Genomic DNA, 25,856 nt, shown 5'->3' with positions numbered 1-25,856 from the left:
CAAGTCTGTCAAGCTCCATCTGTATCTTAAGCTTGTCTTCTGGAGCAGAGTTCCTCAACCTTTCCAGGATGGCAGCCCAGAGTGGGGAGGGGAGGGGGGAAAGGGGATGATTTTGGGAGGGGGCAGGAACATGTGTATGTACATGTGGCCAGGACGTTCGCGTGAGTGAGTCTGCAAGTGGTCACAACGAGGCTCACACGAGTGGGACCCCAACTGCCTGCAGTGAGGTTTGCGTGAGTGGGACCGTGACTGTGTGCGACAATGCCCAAATGAGACCTGCACCGAGGTTCATGCAAGTGGGACCGCGACTGCCCTTGATGAGGCTTGTGCGAGAGGGACAGGTGGACTGACTACAAGTGTCTACAACAATGCGCGAATGGGGCCGCAACTGCCTGCGACAATGTTTGTGCAAGTGGAGTCGCGATTACCCTCAATGCTAGTGGTGACACTTGTGCGAGTGGGACCGCAAGCACCTGCAATGAGGCTCACGCGAATGTGACCTCCCTTGACAACCCTCATGTGAGTGGGACTACAAAAGCCTGTGACGAGGCGAGTGCGAGTGGGACCGCAAGGGCCCGTGACATGGCTCGCATGAATTGGACAGCAAGCGGCCGCAATGAGTCTTGTGCGAGAGGAATGAGTGCCCACGATGCTCATGTGAATGGGACCGCGGCTGCCCGCGATGATGCTCATGTGAGTGGGGCCGCAATCAACTGCAATGCTTGTGGCAACGCTGGTTCAAGCGTGCACACCAGCCGGCCACTCGCAGCCTGGTGGTAGGGAGCTATGGTCCACAGGTTGGGAACCCCTGTTCTGGAGTGTTGGGTATTCCTGCTAGCTTTTTTCTGCAAATTTGATGAGTTCACCATCTATCTCAGTGGTTCTCAACCTTCCTAATGCCGCGACCCTTTAATACAGTTCCTCATGTTGTGGTGACCCCCAACCAGGGGTGGGTTCTAAATTTTTTTTACTACCGGTTCTGTGGGCGTGCCTTATTTTGTGGGCGTGTCTTGGAGGTCATGTGACTGGGTGGGCGTGGCTAGCCGGTCATGTGAGTCTTCGGAGAAGGGCGGCATATAAATCAAATTTTAAAAAAAATTAGTTATATAACTATCTTTTTTTGTATATTAATCAATATGAACATGAATATTCCAATTATTTCCATGCAATCCAATTTCTTACAAATCAATTAATTATATTTACCAATAATAATAAACCAAATAATTTCCCCCATATATTCCTCCAAACCACAACTTAACCATTTCTGCTTTCAACGCAATATACAATTAATAGTATCTCAATTGTTACAATTCCCTAGTTAAATAGAGCTTTTTTTCTTTTGTGTTTTAAAATCTTGAACTCTCCTCTTTTTCCCTAAATTTCCCATTGTTTGCACCTACCTTTTTTGGTGAGGAAAAAGAAAAGAAATCTGCCTGCCTAATTTTCCAACGTTGCAGCAACAGCAAAGCCAACAGCCTGCTTTACTTTCAGTTTCATTTTTCAGCATAGCTAGGGGAAAAAAATCTGCTCCAACAAGCAGCAGAGCCCTGAGCAAAACAGCTGAGAGCAAATCAGTTTTGTACCTACCTTTTTTGGTGAGGAAAAAGAAAAAGAAATCTCTCTGCCTCATTTTGTCACGTTGCAGCTAAGACCCTGCTTTCTCTTTCTCTTTTCAGCATATCTAGGGGGAAAAAAAACTTGCTCCAGGAATTTACCTCTTTGCAGCTAGCTCTTTGAAGCCCCGCGGCAAGAATTTAAAGTTTTTTTTCCCTCTAGCCATCAGCTGGGACTCCGGAGGCAGCAATAGATTGGGAGTGGGCGGGGTAAGCGAACGGCGACCGGGCGATCCAACAGAGGCAGAGGGTGAGGGTGAGTGAAGGCAGGGGGGGGCGAGAGAGGGCTTTGGTGACCCCTGTGAAATGGCCGTTCGACCCCCAAAGGGGTCGCGACCCCCAGGTTGAGAACCGCTGATCTATCTCATCATCTAAATTATTGATGAAGATATTGAAAACTACTGGCCCTATGGCAAAGTTGAATCTAACTAATTTACCTCATCGACTATACAGTTCAGAAATGGCACCATATGACCATGAAAGGATATCATTATGGGAAACCTGATTCAAAGAGTAGAAAAGATTGTCAGGATCTTGTTGAAAAGATGGAATTGTAGAATTATTTCACAGCTTTAAAAATCTTGCCCCTTGTGGGAAAAGGTTTGTAGTAAGTGGTGGTGATTATGTGGAGAAGTAAAAGAACAACTACTAAAGCTCATTTCAAGGATTATTTTCCTGTTTAATTTATTAAAATATCCATTTATAAACTAAGTCTATGGAGATGGGAATGTCACTCCTTTTTCTGTACTTGTAATTTTATGTTTTGCCCTAAATGTAATGTTATTTTGTTAATGTGGGGCAAAATGTTGCTTATAAACAAAATATTGTTTACCTCTGTATTGAAATTACTCTGCAAATAATATAAACCAAATTCTTTTTGCAGATTTGACGGAAGAGTGGTTGCAAAGCTCCCATTCATACCACTTTCTTACATTCAGGGCTTGTCTCATCGTAATCTTCTGGGTGAAGATTGCACAGATTGTTCTTTCATCTTTCTCTATATTCTCTGCACCATGTCTATTCGGCAGGTAAGGTCTGCTTTGAGTTTTACTTCTGTGGCTGAATAACCATAACTGGTAGAAAAACTCTAGAGCAGTGGTTCTCAACCTTCCTAATGCCACGACCCTTTAATACAGTTCCTCATGTTGTGGTGACCCCCAACCAGGGGTGGGTTCTAAATTTTTTTTACTACCGGTTCTGTGGGCGTGTCTTATTTTGTGGGCGTGGCTTGGAGGTCATGTGACTGGGTGGGCGTGGCTAGCCGGTCATGTGAGTCTTCGGAGAAGGGCGGCATATAAATCAAATTTTAAAAAAAATTAGTTATATAACTATCTTTTTTTGTATATTAATCAATATGAACATGAATATTCCAATTATTTCCATGCAATCCAATTTCTTACAAATCAATTAATTATATTTACCAATAATAATAAACCAAATAATTTCCCCCATATATTCCTCCAAACCACAACTTAACCATTTCTGCTTTCAACGCAATATACAATTAATAGTATCTCAATTATTACAATTCCCTAGTTAAATAGAGCTTTTTTTCTTTTGTGTTTTAAAATCTTGAACTCTCCTCTTTTTCCCTAAATTTCCCATTGTTTGCACCTACCTTTTTTGGTGAGGAAAAAGAAAAGAAATCTGCCTGCCTAATTTTCCAACGTTGCAGCAACAGCAAAGCCAACAGCCTGCTTTACTTTCAGTTTCGTTTTTCAGCATAGCTAGGGGAAAAAAATCTGCTCCAACAAGCAGCAGAGCCCTGAGCAAAACAGCTGAGAGCAAATCAGTTTTGTACCTACCTTTTTTGGTGAGGAAAAAGAAAAAGAAATCTCTCTGCCTCATTTTGTCACGTTGCAGCTAAGACCCTGCTTTCGCTTTCTCTTTTCAGCATAGCTAGGGGGAAAAAAACTTGCTCCAGGAATTTACCTCTTTGCAGCTAGCTCTTTGAAGCCCCGCGGCAAGAATTTAAAGTTTTTTTTCCCTCTAGCCATCAGCTGGGACTCCGGAGGCAGCAATAGATTGGGAGTGGGCGGGGTAAGCGAACGGCGACCGGGCGATCCAACAGAGGCAGAGGGTGAGGGTGAGTGAAGGCAGGGGGGGGGCGAGAGAGGGCTTTGGTGACCCCTGTGAAATGGCCGTTCGACCCCCAAAGGGGTCGCGACCCCCAGGTTGAGAACCGCTGATCTATCTCATCATCTAAATTATTGATGAAGATATTGAAAACTACTGGCCCTATGGCAAAGTTGAATCTAACTAATTTACCTCATCGACTATACAGTTCAGAAATGGCACCATATGACCATGAAAGGATATCATTATGGGAAACCTGATTCAAAGAGTAGAAAAGATTGTCAGGATCTTGTTGAAAAGATGGAATTGTAGAATTATTTCACAGCTTTAAAAATCTTGCCCCTTGTGGGAAAAGGTTTGTAGTAAGTGGTGGTGATTATGTGGAGAAGTAAAAGAACAGCTAAGAACAGTTTTGCACCTACCTTTTTTGGTGAGGAAAAAGAAAAAGAAATCTCTCTGCCTCATTTTGTCACTGTCAGGGCATCGATTAATCCCATAATTGGCTCTGGGACAAATCACCCTGATTAGAGGATGGATCGTGGCTTTCTCCAAGTTGCAATATTCTGGAAAGAAAACCCGAAGAAAAGTTCTCTAATAAAACTCATTTATTTGTTATAAAGAAAATAAAACACCTCACTAACTAAGAAAGATAATTGCTACATTTTGAAAATAATTTGGGCCGGCTGCTTTCCAGCAACCGGCACCCGTGGCAAGAGAACGAAGGAAAAAGTGTGTGAAGGAATGTGGGTGGATGGACATGCGTAGTAGCTTTTGATAACAATTCTTGGCAAGGTACGGAAAGTCTGATAGTCCAGAAATGATGAGCTCAGCTGGTAAATAAAATAACGCAGTGACAGTCATGTTGCAGCAAAGACCCTGCTTTACTTTCAATTTCACTTTTTCAGCATAACTAGGGGGAAAAAAATCTTCTCCAGGAATTTACCTCTTTGCAGCTAGCTAGCAACAGAGCCCTCCACAAAACAGCTGAGAGCAAATCAGCTGAGAGACCGGAGGCTGATCAAATCAACTTATGGTAATTAACCTATGCTGAAGCTGAAAGGGGCTGTTTTTTCTATTTTTGCAGGCACTGGTCTATTCATTTGTTTTCTTTTAACACTGATCAGCTGTAGGGCGGCTCTTTGAAGCCCCGCAGCAAGAATTTAAAGTTTTTTTCCCTCTAGCCATCAGCTGGGACTCCGGAGGCAGCAATAGATTGGGAGTGGGCAGGGTAAGCGAACGGCGATCCAAAGAGGCAGAGGGTGAGGGTGAGTGAAGGTGTGGGGGGGGCGAGAGAGGGCTTTGGCGACCCCTGTGAAATGGCCGTTCGACCCCCAAAGGGGTCGCAACCCCCAGGTTGAGAACCGCTGCTCTAGAGAATTAGAAGCAATGATTGGTGTAGTTTGCTACTGATGGATCTGTTGTGCTTTTTCTAGTAAACATTTTAAAATTTCAACAAAATGGAACACTTGTCTATTTCTCTCATTTCTTAGTGTATATCTCTGTGCATTTTATATTTATGTGTGTATGTGCTGGATTAGGAATGGGGGATAAATATGTGTATGTATGTATATGCTGGATTAGGAATAGGGAAACCTAGGTTCTAGCTCTGTTAAACACAGAAGCTGACTGGGTGACTTTGGACCAGTCGTTCTAGACTGGGTGACTTTGGACAGTATCTGGGTTCTAGACTCTTTATCCTATGTATCTGTCTGTGAGTGGTAGATTATAGTCTATTACCATGATGGTGAACCTATGGCACGTGTGCCTGAAGTCACCTGTTTCTGGTGCACATGTGCATGCAACGACCAGCTGGCCTTTCTGCTTGCGTCAGTGCTGGAAACTGGAAGAGCTGGTCTTCCATTTTCTGGGGTGAGCATGCGCAGCAGTAACCTGAAGATTTGCCAGCTAGTGCACATGTGTGCGCCAGAAACCAGAAGTACATTTTCTTGCACATGCATGCACCCTGGGCAACTATTCCTGATCCCAGACGACACTTGGTGCTGAAAAGGTTCGCCATCACTGGTCTATTGCCTTCAAATTATCTCAAATTATCATCATCCAGTGGATCGATTTTGGACAAGGGTAGTTGTCATGATGATGATGATGATCATCATCATCATTCTAATCCTAGAATGTTTGTGTCTTTGCTACTGTGTGTTATAATTTTAGTAACTGTCTTTCTTGTTTGGTATCGTAAGGAAACTCCGTTATAATACATTAGGAGTCTAACACCATGTCTGAAAAGCTAGGGATACCGTATTTTTCGCGCTATAAGACACTCCACCCCCAAAAGAGTGGGTGGAAATGTCTGTGTCTCTTATAGAGCGAATATTGCGATGGGGAGGATGTTGGTGTGACAGCAAACAGCCTGCCTCCTCCATGTCTGCTGCTTCTGCCAGGGAATGCTGGAGCCTTCAATGCTGAGCAGCTGATTGGCGGTTGGATCAGCCTCCTGGAATACTGCCAATACTGTTGTTCTAGGCAGCGGGAATCACCAGTGCCTATCATCGCCACTGCCTGTTTGCCACTGCTGATCACTGCCAATAGGCGGCGGCAAATGGCGGCGGTGATCCCCGCCACCTAGAACAAGTAATTGTCAGTATTCCGGGAGGCTGATCCAACCGCCAATAAGCTGCTCGGCAGCGAAGGCTCCAGCAGAGGCAGCAGATGAGGAGACAGGCTGTTTGCTGCTTGTTGCAAGGATGCTAGTCAGATGAATACCAGATGAATGCTGGAAGGCAGAAGCAGATTTTTTTTTCTTGTTTTCCACCTCTAAAACTATTTTGTGTCTTTTAGTCCGGAGCGTCTTATACTTGAAAAATACAGTAATTAGATTTATTCTGAGTTCAGAAATGTGTTTTGTTAAATTACTTTGTTAAATGAAGAGCCAGATTATTGGGGGCAATATGCTGACTCTGTAAACTGCTTAGAGAGGGCTGTGAAGCGGTATATAAGTCCTATTGCTATTGCTTTCAAAGCCTATTAATTGTATTGGAACAACTTCAATTCCATACACATTTCCTGAAATATTGAGGATACTATATTTTATGCTACTACAGGGTATGTTGCTTGAAAAGACATTTTACCCAGACTAACTTGGATAGCAGCAGTTGGCAAAATTCAAGTTCTAATTTGATTTGTATATGTTTCAAGAAAAATTGAATAGTCAAGGTAGTTAACAGTATTAAGTGAATCGGAGCAAACAAAAATTCCAAACTGCAAAATATAAAATACAGATATAAAAATAAATACTGTATGATATACTGTACTATACCACATCATACTACACGATACATATTTGGTAATTGAATGGTGACTTAGAAGGTGGTAACACTTAGCCAGTCTTGGCTGATTTCATGCCAAACAAAGTTAGCTATGATTATATGGAGAATCATTAGGAATTCCTAAATTGAGGTGCTTCCTAAATTGAAAAGTTGTGGGGAGGCCACAAGAAGGCAATAGCAAATCATTTCTCTAACACTATAAAGAAAATTGAACAACTGCAATAATTGAATTGAAATTATTACATCAGTCAGCTTATTTGTATACTGGAATCTAAATCTTCATTTTATCTCCTTTATTTCTTACAGGAGAATATAAGTTCTCAAAATCCCTTAACTGTACTTAATAATTACAGTTTTATTTCTTTATAATCAGAATGGTACAGATTAAGCACACCTACTTTTTCAATTTGTAAATGAAACTAGTAATTATTTGAGGTTGATTAACAGTGTTTGCATATGGTTTGACTATTAAGGGAAAGCTTATTTTAAATGCACTACTCAGTGCTTCTGTCTTTTTATTCCTTTATCAGAATATTCAGAAGCTGTTGGGTCTGGCTCCTTCCCGAGCTGCCACCAAGCAGGCTGGAGGATTCCTTGGCCCCCCACCTCAAGCTGGGAAGTTCTCCTGAAATAAGAAAAATAATTTTATCTCTCTTGCCAATGAAAATATTTTAAAAATATTCAGATTTTATAGAAAAGTTTCTAAAAATATTTGGATCCCCAAGATAATCTAGTAACATATGTGTGTTATGAATTGAACCAAGTTGAACAAATAGGTTGGCTCTCAGTTTCCAGGATGGAGGGAAGGTACTTTCATAAAAATCTTAAAGTCTGGAAAAACTTGTAAGAATACATATTGAAATTAAAGATGGGGCAGGGATTCATATAAAGTTGGGTTTTTTTAAAGACATGATTCCACTCTTACTGATAAACAAAGAAGAATTTCCATTATCCCTAACTATTTAATTTGTCTTCCCTCTTGCTGCCATTTTTCAAATGTTAATTTAGTCCAACATTAACTGGATTTCTCTAGGAATTTATAAGAAAGATCATATATTGTCATTCAACATTTAATATTAATGGATAATGGAGGCTCAATTAAATTATGAGAGAAAATTTGCCATGAGACACTTAATCTCCATAATTATTGTAATTTTAATTTATAGAAATAATTACAATTTTTCCTCACAGCATATTTTTGTTGATTTGTTTTTTGTTCCATTGTCTCAGTGTGAAAGTGGCAAGGAGAAAAACGGTTAAGGAAAAAAAGGAGGAACAGTGTTATAAATGGAAATTTTGTGATATATTTCAATAAGTATACTTCATTGTTGTCAATTGGCAACCTTTTTGATATGTCTACGTGCTTATTGTATCTCCTTTTATTTTCCCTTTAAAAGCTAAACATGCCCATCTCTTTCAGCCATTCCTCACTGAGCTTGGTTTCCAGAAACATTATCATTTTAGTATCTCTTCTGAAACCATTCTAACTTCTGCATGTCTGTTTTATAGCAAGATACCTAGGACTGGACTCAGTAATCTTAATTGTGGTCCATTCATTGCTGAATATAATACAAGTACTACCTTTTTTGATCTGGATACAGTGCCTCTGCTAATGCAGCTGCATCACACTATTTGTTCTTGTTTATCTGGCAATTCACTAGAAAGGTGAATCTTTAGAATTGTACCAATCTGCTTAGGTGAATGTCATCTGCAAATGTTGTGGATATCCCATGCTATTCTAGGCTCATTTAGAAAGATGCTGAAGAGTATTGGGTCCTGGAAATCGCATTTATTATACCTTTTGGATATTCATCCAGTTGCAAATCCATTAGATTACAGTTCCCCCTAGCCCATATTTAATTAACTTGTGACAAAAATTTCAAACTATCGAACATTTTACTACAATCAAGGTACACTGGTCTACCAAAATATTCATTTCAGTTTTTAAATGGTTAAAAACCATTAATATGGTTAATCTAATGCTGCTACTCTAGAAATAGTACCATTCTTCTCTGGTTGCTTGCAGACTGGCTACTTGACAATCTTTCCTAATAGCTTTCCTATTACAGATGTTAGAAGAAGCATGGAGGCTACAGATTCCCTATTTTTTTGTCTTAGAGGGTGCCCTTAAACCACTCACTCTAGTGATATGTTCATATTAGTGATGTTCCCCTGCGGCTCCCAGGATGCCAAAAAATTATTTAATTGTTAATTAAATTAAATTAAATTGTTAATTTAATTGTTTATCCTGTTCTGTATCATCTTCCTTGCTTACATAATATACCTGTTATCTAAGCATGACTGTACTAATCACACTTCTTCCCTCTGGCAATATTTTCTTTTATCCTTATTGTATTTGTATTTAATTTATTTAGCAGCCTATCACACCACTCTGGCTTACCTAATTAAAACAACTCCAAAAAATAATCACAGGGCCAAGGAAGCCATAGAGCTCACTTACCACCACCCCTTATTCAATTGCTAGGTTTCCAATGCCTTGTGAAGTGCTAACAGGATTGGGACAATCCAGAAGGTACTGTTCCATAGGACAAATGCCACTGAGAAGGCACAATTTTGTGCTCAAACAATTACATTGCTTAATGGAGGGGTCCTGGAACATGCCTTCTCAGTTAGCTCTAGTGTTGCTCAAGCTTTGTTCTTGTATTTTTTCTATTTACCTAGACTATATATAAAACTATTTCAGCTACTTAACAAGAAGAAAATGTAAAGGGAAAAGGATGCCTTGATATGCTATTTTTGTGCTGCATATATGCAGGCAAGCCTACAGAAATAGAAGAAATGCATTTTGTGCCAATAAAAATACATTTTTAGTCAAGAAAGACTAAAACGATTTTTAAACCAACTCATACATCCGGATCAAAATGGTTTTCTACCTAAGAGACAAATTAAAGATAACATGAGAATAATTCTGAACACCTTGGAGTATTATGAAGTAGATCCAGAGAAGTAAATGGTGTTGATCTTCTTAGATGCACAGAAAGCGTTTGACAATCTGAATTGGCAATTTATGCTAGAACAGCTAAAAAAGATTTAAGATTTAAACCAATTTAAGTGGCCCGGAGAAGTCTTTATATTCTACATGTAAGGTTCTGCTACCCTTGATGGGGATATTATTTCCTTGATAATCTCTCAAAACGAATATGGCTACACATAAACTTCCGCTCGGCTCCATGTGGCACTAATCTCTGTGGGATCTGCCAGGATACGATTATTGTTGCTGACCCTGTATCTACTTCCATCTGGCAGAGAGATCCCGCAATATGGATGGTAATGTAAATTTTACTACTTCCCGGAATCCCGATGTCAGCACTCCAACTTATGCTCTCTTCCAGTGCTGTCATGAAGACCAGAAGTGCTGAATTATTGCTGAGATGAACTTTTACCTAGTTTTCTGCATGCAAGAGATAGGGTTTTCTGGGGGATGAGGGTGGGGGTCACATTCCTGTGAGAAGTACGTGCCAGGACGGAGAGATGGATTGGCTAATGGCCACTGAGAAATCGGGTTGGAGAGCGGAAGAGGAGGGGATTGGAAGGAGGGGCCAGTTGAGCTGCAATTAGCCTCAGAAATGTCGGCTATTTCTGTTCTTAATAAAGAATGATTCATTAGAGACTGCGCTTGAAAATGAAACTTATTTTAAGACAGAACCGAAACCTGACAGACAGCTCAACTCTCCTCCAAATCCAGGCTGGCTGAGTTTAAATCATCCCGTTCCCTCCCACACAACTGGTCGGACGGACTATGGCTGAAGCCAAGCTATCGGAGGAAAGCCTGCTTCAAGAAACGGGAGGAGCAGAAGCGGTCGTGATTCCAGCCAACTTGGAAAATACAAAGGTTCAACTTTCTCCACCTTCCCCCCCCCCCGCAGAACTTCAAGCAAAGAAACGTGAAGCAGATAAGTACCCGGGGACTGTGCCAAAAGCCTTAAAGGCGGAATCCCCTTTTGCAAAGTTAAAAGATAAAGAAAAACCCCTAAGTGAATTGGGAAGGGCGAGCTGGGGATGGGAATGGCAGCGAAGCCCAGACAAGGCAGCACCTCCCCACCCCAGGATGAGAGACGAGGCAGAGGACTATCAACACCAGGGCTGGCCCTCCAGAGCTCAGCACAGAGAGGAGAGGGCAGAGAGGGAGGAGCCACCCCAGTTCAGAGGGAAGTTCGATGGTGACCCAGACAACCTCGCCCAATTCCTCGATTCAGCTGAGATATACATAGAGCGGTTCGGACACCTCTACCCTTTCCCCAGAGCCCTAGTGAATGCTATCAGGGAAGGGCTGGAGGGAGAAGCAAAGAGGTGGTCAGCATCACTCTACAAATACAGGGCCCCCCAGCTACAAAATGCGGATGGGTTCTTGCAACTATTGAGATCCCGTTATGAGGAGGAGGAGGAGGACCCCTATGTGGAAGACGAACTCAGAAACCTAATGCAGAGGGGGAAGCCTATCAGAGAGCATATCCGTGAATTCAGGAGAGTCATTGGGACACTGCCTCCCCTACCAGAGCGATTGCTGGTGTATTTTTTTAGAACAAGCCTAGATAAAAGAATTTCCCAAGTGACTGCCTATCGTGACATCCCAAACCGACTCGCTGAATGGTTCCGGGTAGCGATAAAAGTCGACAGAGGGCTGCGGGCGACTGACACGTCAAAACCACCAGAGGGAAAGGAGAGAGGCCGACCAGACCAGGGGCCACTCAACAGACGAGAAACCCCAACATCACAGCCCTCCTACAGACCAACTGCCCCACGGAGCCCACTGAAATGCTACAGATGTGGGGGAAGCGGCCACATAGCAGCAAGATGTGGAACGCCTAGACCGGGACCAGCTCCACCGCCCAAAGCACGACCGGAACGAGGGCCCAAGCGCGTCACCCACGTACCGCAGGAAACTCCCCAAATCCCTGAGTTTTTCGCTCATCTGACCGAAACCAGAGGAATCCCAGATGAGGGAGATCAGTTCCCCGAACCCTATGACACGGAAGACGAAGGCGAGGATGACCCGATGGTGAGTGGACCCGTCCATCCTTTTCTTTTCCCCATACGCATAACAGCCCCCAAAACAGGGGCCCAAGAGACTTTCCAAGCCCTAATAGACTCGGGTAGCACACGGTGCCTAATCAACCTACCCACAGTTCTAAAATTGGGAATCCGAGCTAAACAGCTCAAACAACCAATTCGCTTCGAGCAAGTTGATGGGTTCCTAGTGGGAGGAACATATGCCACACATTTGACTGAACCCGTGAGACTAGAACTCGCAGATCACTGGGAGACGATCCGCTTCATAATAGCCCCCAAGATGACAGAACCAGTCATATTGGGACTCTCATGGCTCGACAAATGGGGCCCAATCATTTGGTGGCAAGAGGGAACCCGCAGGCTGAGAATAGCAAAGGGGCCCCAACCCCTGCCGCCCCGACCAGAAGAATTTCCTCCCACGCTGAAACCCCAAAGCAGCCCTCCACTACAGAAGAAAACACCACCAACACAAGGCTCCCTCCCAGAAGGTGCAGCAAAACAATTGGCAGCTGCACCCACCACCGCTTGTAACGCAAACCAGATCCCAAGGGAGTACCAAGACCTTGCAGGGGTATTCAGCGAGGCCGAGTGTGACATCCTGCCCCCCCACCGCGAGACCGATTGTGCCATCGAGATTATCCCAGGAGCGAAACTACCCAAACCTAAAATGTATGCTATGACGCCCCGAGAAATGCAGGAAATGCGGGACTACATAGACAAAAACTTACAAAGGGGATTTATTGAGCCAGTGAAACCAAGGGTAGCGGCGCCGGTCATGTTTAAAGAGAAAAAGGACGGCTCCATGAGACTGGTGGTCGATTTTCGAAGTATCAATGCTGTTCTCGGCTTGTCGTTCGTTCAGAACTGCGATAGGAAATAATCACCAGTAACGCACAGAGAATCAGGGTTTACTTTGGCAATGATAAGCTTGCAGTCAAAAGTAAAGTACAAGTCGGTGTTTTGGTTCAAAGTCAGCGCTGGGTGTAATCACACCACAGTGCTATTTAACAAAACTCAGCCCCTTAAACATACATCCGGTGATTATCAATCAAGCACCCCCCACTCCCTTAACAGTAACAGCTGCGAGCACCAGAGCAGCGAGGACAGCAGAATCGGAGAGGCCCAGCAACGTCATCAATCATCGCCCTGAATGCTGCTATCCAGGAACTATTTGTGTGTTCGCTGCGGCTGCTTATCTCCACTCCTTTTCCTCCCACACCCTCCATTGATGGCGAGCTCCGGTAGGACTCGACAGGCGGCCCCCCCTACCGGGAGCTCACCGATAAATAGAAAGCATACAAATGTTAGTCACTGTTACGATCCTGTATTAGGTTTGTCTGGGTATTTCCGATGGAACCGTTGTATCAATCGGGCAGCGTGAACATCGGGTGCTGCCACCCACGAGGCCTGTGTTATAGGATATCCTTTCCACCGCACAAGATATTGTAACATCCCCCTACGAACCCTGGAGTCCAATATTCGATCTATCTCATATTGGTTGGTATGCACGGGACCCGGTGGAGTAGTCGAGGTACCTGGCCTTTCTGTCGTCACCGGTTTCACCAAACTGCTATGGAATACGGGATGTATCCTACTGAACAGAGGGGGAAGTTTAAGAGCTACGGTTACGGGATTGATGACTTGTGTTATGGGAAATGGTCCTATATATTTAGGTCCTAATTTTTTACTGGGCAGTCGGAGTTTAAGGTATTTTGTAGATAAGTATACTTTGTCTCCTATCCGGAATGGTTTTGGATCAGCTCTTTTCTTGTCTGCATATTTTTTGTACTCGTCTGCTGCCTTTTGTAATGCTGTTTTTACACTTGGCCATACATGACTAATTTTATCGGCCCAACCGCGTGGCGTGTCACCGTCTGTCATAGGGGGATCTAACTCTGGAATGGCTGAAAACTCTCGGCCATATATTACTTGGAAAGGGGAGAACCCAGTACTGCAGTGAGGTATGTTGTTATATGCCACTTCGGCGAAAGGCAGGAGTCCTGACCAATTCGTCTGCTGGTAAGAAACGTAGCATCTGATATATCTTTCGACCATGGCATTGGCCCGTTCAGCCGCCCCATTAGTGCTCGGGTGGAATGCTGAACTTAACCCTTGAGAGGACCCAATTAAACGGACAAATCGTCTCCAAAATTTAGAGGTGAATTGAACACCGCGGTCGGATATAATCCTCTTAGGTGCTCCATGGAGACGATAGATATGTTGTAAAAAGAGTTCGGTTAATTGTCGCGCGGATGGTATGCTTTTACATGGCACAAAGTGGGCCTGTTTCGAAAACAGATCTACCACCGTCCAAATTACAGTGTGGCCATGGCTAGGGGGGAGATCGACTATGAAATCCATAGCGATCTCTTCCCAAGGCCTGCTAGGATTCGCGACTGTCTGTAATAGTCCTAACGGTCGTCCAGACCAGGGTTTGGCGGTTGCACAGGTTGTGCAACCTTTTACGTATGTTTCTATGTCCTTACGCATTCGTGGCCACCAGAATTGCCTCCTCACAAGGTGTAGAGTTTTTAAATACCCAAAATGGCCTGCTGACTTGGCATCATGGCACCTGCATAACACTACGTTCCGTAAACGTTCTGGAACATATATTCTATTCTCCCTCCACGCTATTCCATCATTATAGCTAACCATAGAGGGGTTTTGGATTACCCATTGATCCTGTTGTAAAGCTGTTTTAAACTCGGTACGTAAGTGACCATCTACTTCTGTAAGTCTTAATAGGATTTGGGAAGGTGCAATTAGAGGTTCTATCACTTCCTCTCGCTTGCTATTATACTGTGGCATCCGGGACAGCGCATCAGCCAGGAAGTTTTTCCCAGCAGGAACATACCGCAACCGGAAAGAGAAACGCTGAAAATATTGTGCCCACCTTATCTGTTTGGGAGATAGTCGCCTGGGCGTTTGTAAGGCTTCTAAGTTTTTATGGTCCGTCCATACCTCAAAAGGATGAGACGCCCCCTCCAAGAGATGTCGCCATGTCATCAACGCCCAACGGACCGCGAATGCCTCTTTTTCCCAGATCGCCCATGCCCGCTCTGTCGTGGTTAACTTTTTAGACGTATAGGCACAAGGTTGTAACCCTCCCTGCTGTGTTCTTTGTAGGAGTACTGCTCCTACAGCCACGTCGCTAGCATCTGCCTGGACTACGAATGCCTGCGTTGGGTCTGGATGCTTGAGTACTGGTTCTTGAGCAAAGAGTGTTTTTAACTGCTTGAAAGCCATTTGACACGCTGACGACCACGTCAACGCTTGTCCCGGCTTTGGTTTAGCCGTGGCTGGTTTGGTCCGTAACAGATCCGTTAGTGGTAGGGCTATTTCAGCAAATCTGGGAATGAACTGCCGATAGAAGTTTGCAAAGCCTAGAAAGCTCTGCAATTGCTTTCTGGTTCTAGGGGCCTGCCATTCAAGCACTGCCTGGACTTTTCTGGGATCCATCTCTACCCCGCTCTCTGATATTCTATAGCCTAGATAATCTATCCTCTTTTTGTGAAACTCACATTTGGATAGTTTCACGTACAGCCTAGCAGCTAATAATTTGTCTAAGACCTGTCGGACCAGAGATATATGTTCCTCTTCAGTTTGCGTGTAAATTAAGATGTCATCCAAATATACAAGGACACCCCTGTACAGATGTTCATGCAGCACTTCATTAATGAACTGCATGAACACCGCAGGGGCGCCCTGTAGTCCGAACGGCATGACCTGGAACTGATAGCTTCCCAAGGGACAATTGAATGTTGTTTTCCACTCATCCCCTGGTTTGATTCGTATCCTATAATACGCTTCGCGTAGGTCGAGTTTCGTAAAGATACGACCGGTGGCTAGGGCAGCTAACAGGTCCTTCATTAAAGGAAGTGGATAGAGGGGCTCCACACACACCGCATTGAGACCTCTGAAGTCAACGCATAAGCGTAAACCCCCATCTTTCTTCCCACGAAACAGGACAGGGGCAGCCATCTTTGATCGACTAGGTGTGATAAAACCCCGGGCCAAGTTCTTGTCTATATATTTTCGTAATTCTTTTAGTTCGGGTTGTGTCATTGAATACATCCGGGGCTTGGGTAGCTTCGCCCCGGGTATTAACTCAATACTGCAATCCGTAGGCCGGTGAGGAGGCAGGGTCTCACATTCCTCCTCACTAAATACTCTGGCGAGATCCTTATACACATTAGGATACGTCGTGTCTGCTGGTGGGCTCTCTACTTCTATTCCCCCTGCTGGCTCCTTTTCCTCCTTGGTAGGGGGAGGTCCCAATGGTAATCGAAGTTTGCGAAAACCCCCTTCCCACCATATCGTAGGAGCCCACTTGTCCAACCATGCTAATCCTAAAATTACTGGTTCTAACATTTTCTCCACTATAATAAACCGAATAGTTTCGGTATGCTCCCCAATATCGAGGTGCACCTTTTCTGTTATATGAGTCACTGGTGCCCCTCCCAGCAATGAACCATCCATTTGTTCAAATGTAATAGGGGTTCTCAACCGCACAACCCGCAGCCCAAGTTCGTCAACTATTGCCCTACGAATTAAACAACGAGTACACCCTGAGTCAATCAATGCCTCATCGGCATCCAGTGGTTGCCCGTGGGTTTCGGAGTACGACTGGTACCACAAAAGGTCGGATGGGGTCGCTCACCATCGGGTCGTGTTGGTTCTCATCGTCGTCATCACTATCCCCAGCCACAATCGGGAATTTTTCCGCCACCACTTTCTTAGTATCTGTAGCCAGGGGATCCCTCTCCATACAGGATGTTTGAGTCATTTGGGACCGTTCGGATGTTGGTCGGCCTCTGCCTCTCAACACAGCTCTAGGAGGGGGTTTTTGGTCCGAGTTGCGGGGCATGGGATGAGGACAGTCAGCTGCTCGATGACCAAGGCGATTACATCTGAAGCAACGAAACGCAGGCCGCTGGATCCTTTCCCCCAAGCCGGAGCCAGCATTCGGTTTAGTCTCCTTGGGTGGTTGTGTGCGTTCTGCTGGTCGTTTTCCTTGACTTGCAACCCCTTCACCCCGTATACGGAATTCTCGGAGACCGACGTCCAATTCGATGGCTGCCTTGTACCACACACTCAACTTGGGGGGCAAGCCCCGGTACACGCAGGCTTGCCGTAAATCACGGTCTAGTCCTTTATGGAATTGGTGCACCAGAAGACGTTCTGGCCACCCCACCAACCGAGCCGCAATCTTTCGGAACTCCTGTACATACTCCTTTGCTGGTACGCCCCGTTGCTTAAGCGCAAACAAATCCCCCTCTGCAACCTGGGCACTTGTTTCGTCTTCAAATCTGGCACGAAGAGCCTCCAGAAATCGTCCCATGTCCACGAGTTCCCTTGCATGTTTAGCATGGAGGCCTGCCACCCACTCAGCCGCTTCTCCCGTCAGGACCCCCGTAACAGCAACCACCATAGCCCACTGGGAGGGATACCACTGTCCATATTGGTCCATATGGCTTATCACCTGGCTTAAGAAAAGAGCCACTCGTTCAGGGCTTCCGTCAAAGGAAGTCTGCAGGGCAGGTGGTCCCCAAACGGCCTGCGGGACCCACAGCCCCGGCGGGGCCCCCGGAGGCCAAGGCATGGGGCCTGGGGTCCTCGCTGCTCCAGTCGCTCTCCTGTCCTGCCTAGGTCGGTCCCTCGTCGCCCTGCGACTCCCAACAGGTAAGCCCCCTGCCAATTGCATTGGTTGGGGCTCAGGACCGGCTCCAAGGTCTCCCGACGAGGCACCTTGGTCTTGTTCTGGAGGGGGTTGGTCCATGGATCGTCTAGAGGTCCGCTCCATCCTCAATTTAGGACTTGTGAGCCGGAATTGGGTCTCCGAAGCAGTCACCCCTGTATCCTGCCAAGAAGAACCTGGAGGCTCCAGCCCTGCAACCCAGGGCTGCCAGGATGGGGCGTCACGAAATCCAGATTCCCCAAAACGCTCACGTAGCATATCCATGGTGCTGGGACCGGATGAGGCAGGATACCCCCAATCCCCTTCATCCTCCTCAGTCCATCGTCTTTCCCTCCAGCCCTCCACATCTCCACCACACTCCTGCTCTTCCAAGGCTGTCCCTTCTGCCATATCCCCCTTTGCTGCAAAGCCACAGGGACTCCTCACCTCTTGCGAAAAGGAACCAAGCGCTGACTTTCTCTCGGCTTGTCGTTCGTTCAGAACTGCGATAGGAAATAATCACCAGTAACGCACAGAGAATCAGGGTTTACTTTGGCAATGATAAGCTTGCAGTCAAAAGTAAAGTACAAGTCGGTGTTTTGGTTCAAAGTCAGCGCTGGGTGTAATCACACCACAGTGCTATTTAACAAAACTCAGCCCCTTAAACATACATCCGGTGATTATCAATCAAGCACCCCCCACTCCCTTAACAGTAACAGCTGCGAGCACCAGAGCAGCGAGGACAGCAGAATCGGAGAGGCCCAGCAACGTCATCAATCATCGCCCTGAATGCTGCTATCCAGGAACTATTTGTGTGTTCGCTGCGGCTGCTTATCTCCACTCCTTTTCCTCCCACACCCTCCATTGATGGCGAGCTCCGTACACAAGTTGCGTACACAACTTGTACCCTCTTCCCCTCATGAAAGACATGTTAGCCCACCTAGCTAAAGGAAAGGTTTTCACCAAACTAGACCTTCGAGAAACTTATTACCGAGTACGCATAAGGGCAGGAGATGAATGGAAAACAGCATTCAACTGCCCCCTGGGCAGTTTCCAGTTTAAAGTAATGCCTTTTGGATTGCAAGGAGCCCCGGCAGTGTTCATGCAGTTAATAAACGAAGTCTTACATGAACACCTTTACAAAGGGGTCCTCGTCTACCTGGACGATATTCTTATCTACACGGAGACCATAGACGAACATATACCCCTCGTCCGCCAAGTACTGGAAAAACTGCTACGGGCAAACCTATATGTCAAACTGCCAAAATGCGATTTCCACCAATCACGGCTAGACTACCTGGGCTACCGAGTATCAAATGAGGGGATAGAGATGGACCCAGCCAAGGTCCAATCAGTTCTACAATGGCAGCCCCCTCGCACCCGCAGACAATTGCAAAGTTTTCTAGGTTTTGCGAATTTCTACAGACAATTCATCCCCTCGTTTGCGAAGATTGCCAAACCTTTGACAGACCTCCTAAAGACAGGAAGCCCAGCGATGAAACCTCGCCCGGGACAACCCCTACAGTGGGACCTGACCTGCCAACAGGCATTTGAGACGCTAAAAGGACTGTTCGCGAAAGAACCTGTCTTAAAACACCCGGATCCAGAACAGCCTTTTGTCATCCAAGCAGACGCAAGTGATGTGGCAGTAGGAGCTGTGTTACTCCAAAAGAACAACCAAGGGGATCTACAACCCTGCGCCTACACCTCCCGCAAACTCACCGATACGGAAAGGCGATGGGCGGCGTGGGAGAAGGAAGCGTTTGCAGTAAGGTGGGCCTTGTTGACCTGGCGGCACCTTCTAGAGGGAGGCCAGAAACCATTTGAAGTCTGGACTGATCATAAAAACCTAGAGGCCCTAAAAACCCCACGAAAACTGTCACCCAGGCAAGTACGGTGGGCACAATACTTCAATCGTTTCAATTTCGAGCTTAAGCACATCCCAGGTGGGAGAAATTTCCTGGCTGATGCCCTCTCCCGGATGCCCCAATACAACAGTGAGCGGGAGCAGGTAGTGAATGCCATCATCCCCTCCACCCAAGCTGCGGCCCAAGTGATCACCAGACGGCAACGACGTGACCAGCAAGGCCAACTTGCAAGTGACTTAACTGCAAAATTAAAAAATGAAATGCTGACAGACCCCTGGTATCGAGACAATCAACATCTCTTGACAAAAAGAGATGAACTAGCATGGAGGGGGACAAAGCTCTATGTCCCACAGAGTTTACGCATCCTGATTCTCAAGAGGAGCCACGATGTTAAACCAGCAGGACACTTCGGGTTCCTAAAGACTCTGCACCTAGTACGGAGGCAGTTCTGGTGGCCACATATGAGAAAGGACGTAGACAGTTATGTAAAAAGCTGCACCATTTGTGCCACGATGAAGACAAGGCCAGGGTGCCCGCCTGGATTGTTGCAACCAGTAGCTGAGCCAACAAGACCATGGGAGGAGATTGCAATGGACTTTATAGTAGACCTACCGAGGAGTAGTGGAAATACAGTGATCTGGACTGTAATAGACTTATTCTCCAAACAGGCACACTTCATTCCTTGTAGTGGACTGCCTTCAGCCCGTCAGTTGTCCAAACTGTTCCTGAAACACATTTACCGCCTACATGGAGTCCCCAGGAGAATCATTTCCGACAGAGGGGTCCAGTTCACAGCAAAGTTCTGGAGGGAGTTTCTACGATCCATAGGTTCATCCCAAGGGCTCAGCTCAGCATTTCACCTGAGTACCAATGGGGGGGCAGAAAGACTGAACGCTATGATAGAACAGTATTTAAGATGCTACGTCGACTACCAGCAGTCCAATTGGGCAGACCTCCTATCTTTTGCGGAGGTTGCATATAATAATGCTGTCCACAGCAGCACGGGGCTAACCCCGTTCAAAATAGTGAGTGGCATGGATTTTGTTCCCATGCCAGAATACCCGAGGGAGCCCCCTTCCTCAGTCAGTTTGACCGACTGGATGGCAATGTTGAGACAAACTTGGGAAAATGTTAAGAGGGCGCTGGCAAAGGCGGCTCAATCTTATAAGGACCAAGCAGACAAGCACCGAACTCCCCAAAGACCATTTCAGCTGGGAGAGAAAGTTTACCTCTCCACCAAGTACTTGAGACTTAGACTCCCGAGCAGGAAATTGGGCCCAAAATTTATAGGACCATTTCCTATAATAAAAATAATCAACCCCGTTACGGTGCAATTGCAGTTGCCAAGGCTTTTGGGGAAAATTCACCCCGTTTTTCACAGTAGCCTTCTAAAACCTGTAGTGGGGTCTACTTTAAGGCCAACACCACGTGAACCCCCTGGGCCCCTGGTTGTTGGGGGCCAAACGCATTATGAAGTGCAGCGGATTCTCGATTCAAGATGGCACAGGGGGCGCCTTCAGTACTTAATTAAATGGAAGGGTTACCCATTGTCAGAGGCTTCCTGGGTGAAGAGCGCAAACATCCAAGCTGATCGCCTTATAGCAAAATTCCATGCAGACCACCCGGGAAAGCCGGGAGGGGGGGGTGCACAGCCAGGGAGGGGCTGATGGGACTAATCTTCTTGTGTTTTCCCTATGGGATAGGTGATGTCGCAGAAGTGAAGGGAGAGGGGCCGGATGTCAGCACTCCAACTTATGCTCTCTTCCAGTGCTGTCATGAAGACCAGAAGTGCTGAATTATTGCTGAGATGAACTTTTACCTAGTTTTCTGCATGCAAGAGATAGGGTTTTCTGGGGGATGAGGGTGGGGGTCACATTCCTGTGAGAAGTACGTGCCAGGACGGAGAGATGGATTGGCTAATGGCCAATGAGAAATCGGGTTGGAGAGCGGAAGAGGAGGGGGTTGGAAGGAGGGGCCAGTTGAGCTGCAATTAGCCTCAGAAATGTCGGCTATTTCTGTTCTTAATAAAGAATGATTCATTAGAGACTGCGCTTGAAAATGAAACTTATTTTAAGACAGAACCGAAACCTGACACCCGGTTTGATTGCTCACCCTCTCTAAACGACGGGCGCCATGTTAATAGTAAAACACTCGTCTTCTGGGGTTCGTAGTCTCAGCGGGCCACACTCCCCCCCCCCATTACAAATTGAAGTCTGTCTTGTTTGGGGGGCAGGCAATGCGGCACAGCAAACACTTTTTTTTAAATTTTTATTATTTTAAAACATAAACATAAAATACTAGCCGCCAGGGGGTTGCCCAACTTCTGTATCTCTTCCATCAATCTGTTTGACGATTTGGCGGCTTCCGCGCCTCTACTGCTTTCTGTAGCGTTAACGTTGGTTTTACCAATAATCATCTCTGTAACCGAACATCCTGAACCCTACAGACCAATCTGTCTTCAAGTACTTCATCTAGGTTGCTAAATTCACAACAAATAGCTGGTTTCCGGAGGGCTGCCATGTAACAGCTGATAGACTCACCCTCTGCCCGGTGCCTATGGTAAAAAGTGTGTCTTCTAGCAATGCAAGATGGTCAGGGAGCATAATGTTCCTGCAATTTGCTTAATAATATGTCCCAAGAAACCGTCTGAAGGGGTTGGGGCGCAATGAGAGCCCTTGCCATCTCAAACACTTCTTTTCCACAAATGCTCAAGAAAAGCGCTCATTTACGATTGTCTGTGATATTTGTATAGTCATTAGCTTCCAATATACAGTAAAAAAGGATTAAATAAGAATCCTACGTCTGTGTTTCAGGTTCAAATGGTGCAAACTGTGGTGGGTTAGCCCTTCTCTTTCCAAAGCAAACAGTCATCACTCACGCATGCCCCTTTTATCTCTACAACCTCTCAATCAGCAGTTCTCTACGTTGGCTCAGAGCCCAGCATTTCCTCCTTCGTCGCCAATGAAATGTGCGTGGGAACACAGACGAGGAGCCAGACTTACAGCAGCAATGTTTATTTAAGATAAAGATTCATTATAAACCAACATGCAGTTCCCTGCTGACAGCCTCTTTTTATAGGAAACTCTCAGCCTTTAACCAATAATTTATTTATTTATTTATTGGTTCGATTTATATGCCGCCCTTCTCCGGAGACTCAGGGCGGCTTACAATGTGTTAAGCAATAGCCTTCATACTTTTGTATATACCTGCTTAGTAGGGCTTTCGCCCCCCCCCCCCCCAGCGGTGTTCTTTTTATACAAAGTCAGCTTATTGCCCCCACAATCCAGGTTCTCATTTTACCTACCTCGGAAGGATGGAAGGCTGAGTCAGCCTTGAGCCTGGTGAGATTTGAACTCGCAGTAATTGCAGGCAGCTGGCAGCTAAATGCAGTACTTTAATCCGCTGCACCACCAAGGTTCTTCATAACTTTAAAATACGTCCCGCACTTGCGCAGCAGAAGAAAAAGTCTGTTCATGCCTGTGTGGACATAACAGAATGCATTATTATTGGTGTGGGAGAAAATTAAAGAACATTATTTGAGGATACCAGTTTGGCTTTCAACAATGGAAGCATTGATTCACCCAAATATTATTAATATGGGAAATATTGTCAGCTATAAAGATATCTTGAATGAAGAAGTGGGACTTAAAACAAAAGAAGAAATGAGTAAGCAAGGGATCGATATAACATGTTACTCACATGTCCAGATGCAGTTTAGATATGAGAAAGATGCTAAGTTACAGGGTTTTTACAAAGAATTAACGGAGTTAGATAAAATCTTAACAGGAACAGAAGAAATGTATAAATACTTATTAGGTATAAAAATGGAAGAGGAACAAGTAAAAGAGACAATGATAGTATGGGCAAAAAACTTTGTTATACGATACAACTAGATAAATGGCAGAAACTGTGGGACAGGAATTATAAATTAACAATATCAACTGCATATAAAGAGAATTTGTATAAGATGTTTTACAGATGGCATCTACCATTGGCAAGGTTGGCAAAGATGTTTTAAGGATAAATCAACTAAATGTTGGAAGTGCCACCAAATACCTGAATCTTACTATCATATGTGGTGCACTTGTGGAGAAGCAAAGAAGTATTGGACAAAAATTAAGATATGGTTGGAAGAGATGATACAACAACATATTGAGTTGAAACTAGAAATATTTCTGTTAGGAATCTTGCCTGAAATATATAATAAAGAGAATGTATATTTAATTATTCATGAATTAATTGCAGCTAGAATTCTATTTGTACAACATTGGAAAAGTGGAGCTATTCCTATTGATGAGAAGGTGATAAGGAAAATATTAGAATGTGCAGAAATGAATAGATTAACATTAGCAATCAAGGAGAAAAAACAAACTGAATATTATATGATATGGGAAGTATTTTATCAATGGTTGGAGAATAAAAAGTTTGGAAATGAAGGCTAAAGAACAAGCAGAAAATACATTTATATAAATAAGATGAAAATTGTTAGTATATGTATGATGAGAATAATGATGTTTAATGTTAATATGGTATCACTAGAATGTATTAAGAAGAAAAGGGAGAGCTTTACAATGTTTAAATGTTTAATATAATATTAAGTCTAGAGAAATAATGTTAATGTGAATGATGTGGCAAACAGTGAACAATGTTGCACAGAGATGTTTGTACCCAGAGAACACACTGCATAAGGAAAGATGGAATGTTTATCTTTGTAATTGAAAAATAAAAAACTGTTTGGTCTGCAGTTTGTACTGAGTCTGAAGTCTAAGACAGGAAGGACTTTATTGATCTATTTATTGATATTGCAGAAATCAAATGGTGATTCAGTAAAAATGTTGACCTTATAAATGAAAGGCCAGTTGCAAGTGTCAGAAGGTTCTTCTAAATTAATATTCTAGGCAGACAATTTGGGAATATAAACTGCCTCATTAGAATGGGAATTGAATGAATTCCGCTACTGAATACCACTACTACTAGCTGTTCAAAACTAATCTGAGACATCTGTGATTCCACAGTATTGGCTCCATTCAATAGCTGTGCTGATATTTCTTAAATATATTTAAGCATTTTGTTAGAGGAAATACTGGAGCTTGGAGGGGAAATGCCCTGCTTTCCTGTTCCTGCAAGAGTAAGAGTAATCATAGCTCGGAAAAATAGTATATGCCAAAATATAAATACAGAAAAAAGTACTGGGATTGAGTATCTGGGACATTTTTTCTCAAAAATACATTTTGACCTTGCTATCCTATCCCCTGGGAATTACAGTATTTATTATAATAAGTAAAATTATGAACGAAATAGAAACAGTGATTTTGCACATCTAGAGAAGCCATAGAGAATTATGAGGCTAAGTTGACAAGGAAAGGGTAAAATTTGTGACTGACTAAATATTTAACCCGAATTCCTCTCCCTTCTTGGGGGGACGGGACTCCGCCCTCGGTGCAGGCACTCTTAAAGTCACTTGTTGCCTCAGCAAATATACTCCTGGACGACGAAAGGTTCCTAGCTGTGGGCTGTTCCTCCCACGGTTTCGCATAACCAGCCAATAGCGTGGGAGGCGGATTCAATGTGCAATCCTAAATGTGAGGCAATATCTGGACTACGAACGCCCCTTGCTCTTTTTTGCCCCATTATAGGGAGGGGCTTTCCTACAAAAGGAGTGGGTGGAGTTGTAGAAAGGAGTCAGAAGACTCCTTCCACATCAAAGGGCGATTCTCGGCGCGCAGGTGCAGTATCTGAAATGTGAGTATGAGCGGTGACTAAAGAAGCAAGGGTGGTTTACGGATCCGTGAACAGAAATAGTTCCACTCAGTTTGAATTGAGATCTGAGCAGAAGGCTGCTGCTTTCCCGTTCATTGTGGACAGGGCGATCTCCCAGTCGAAGTGAAGAGAGAATCGGGAGTGGGGTTTTTTGTTTTTGTTTTTTTGCAATAGATTATTCCTACTGATTATGGTTACACCCGCACATACGCTGGTACAGAGCAACCCAGCATCTCCCTGTCCAAATACGGTTTTTTTTTTTATTTGAACTGATCCGCGCGCAGGAAGGCGGTTCTATTCTCCGATTAGAAAAAAGGGAACCTCCCCTCCCCCACCCCTGCTGTGAAAAGTAGATACGAAAGGAACGCGCTTTGTTTTCGTATTCGTTTTGGAGCGAGTATTTTTTGATCAGAGCGGGATGTGTGCAAAAGAACTTTATTTATTCCAGTTGTCGGAGGTATTTCCATTTCCCAAGATGGTTTTAGGCCTGAGGTTTATAAGGCTGGGCCTGTTTCATTTCCGCCCTGTTTTTTAAAGCTGCTTTCTG

At 44.7% G+C, this 25,856-nt stretch overlaps 2 protein-coding genes across 8 annotated transcripts in view; both read left to right on the top strand.

Annotated features, from left to right (window-relative positions):
* TMCO1 (transmembrane and coiled-coil domains 1) overlaps window positions 1-24,293 on the top strand; it is a 101,478-nt gene extending 77,185 nt beyond the window's left edge. For 2 of the 5 annotated variants that reach the window (XM_087891173.1, XM_087891174.1), the window contains exon 2: window positions 2,497-2,594. Coding sequence is in view for 3 of the 5 variants with exons in the window: in XM_060690195.2 (XP_060546178.1) it covers window positions 2,497-2,641; window positions 7,504-7,602 (244 nt within the window). In the remaining 2 variants the exon portion in view is untranslated. The other 3 variants (XM_060690195.2, XM_060690194.2, XM_087891175.1) reach the window with 3 other exon arrangements.
* An 801-nt stretch (window positions 24,294-25,094) lies between these two features.
* Window positions 25,095-25,856, top strand: part of ALDH9A1 (aldehyde dehydrogenase 9 family member A1) — a 101,029-nt gene continuing 100,267 nt past the window's right edge. For 2 of the 3 annotated variants that reach the window (XM_087891172.1, XM_034409901.3), the window contains exon 1: window positions 25,095-25,291. The gene's annotated coding sequence lies outside the window, so the exon portion shown is untranslated. The remainder of the gene's footprint in view (window positions 25,292-25,856) is intronic. The other variant, XM_060690185.2, reaches the window with a different exon arrangement.

The sequence above is a fragment of the Pantherophis guttatus genome, chromosome 3 (genome assembly GCF_059756535.1).
Source record: "Pantherophis guttatus breed Tessera chromosome 3, ASM5975653v1, whole genome shotgun sequence".
NCBI classification, from domain to species: domain Eukaryota; kingdom Metazoa; phylum Chordata; class Lepidosauria; order Squamata; family Colubridae; genus Pantherophis; species Pantherophis guttatus.
Note: the sequence above shows the minus strand (reverse complement) of the source record. Positions and strands in the feature narration are given on the sequence as shown.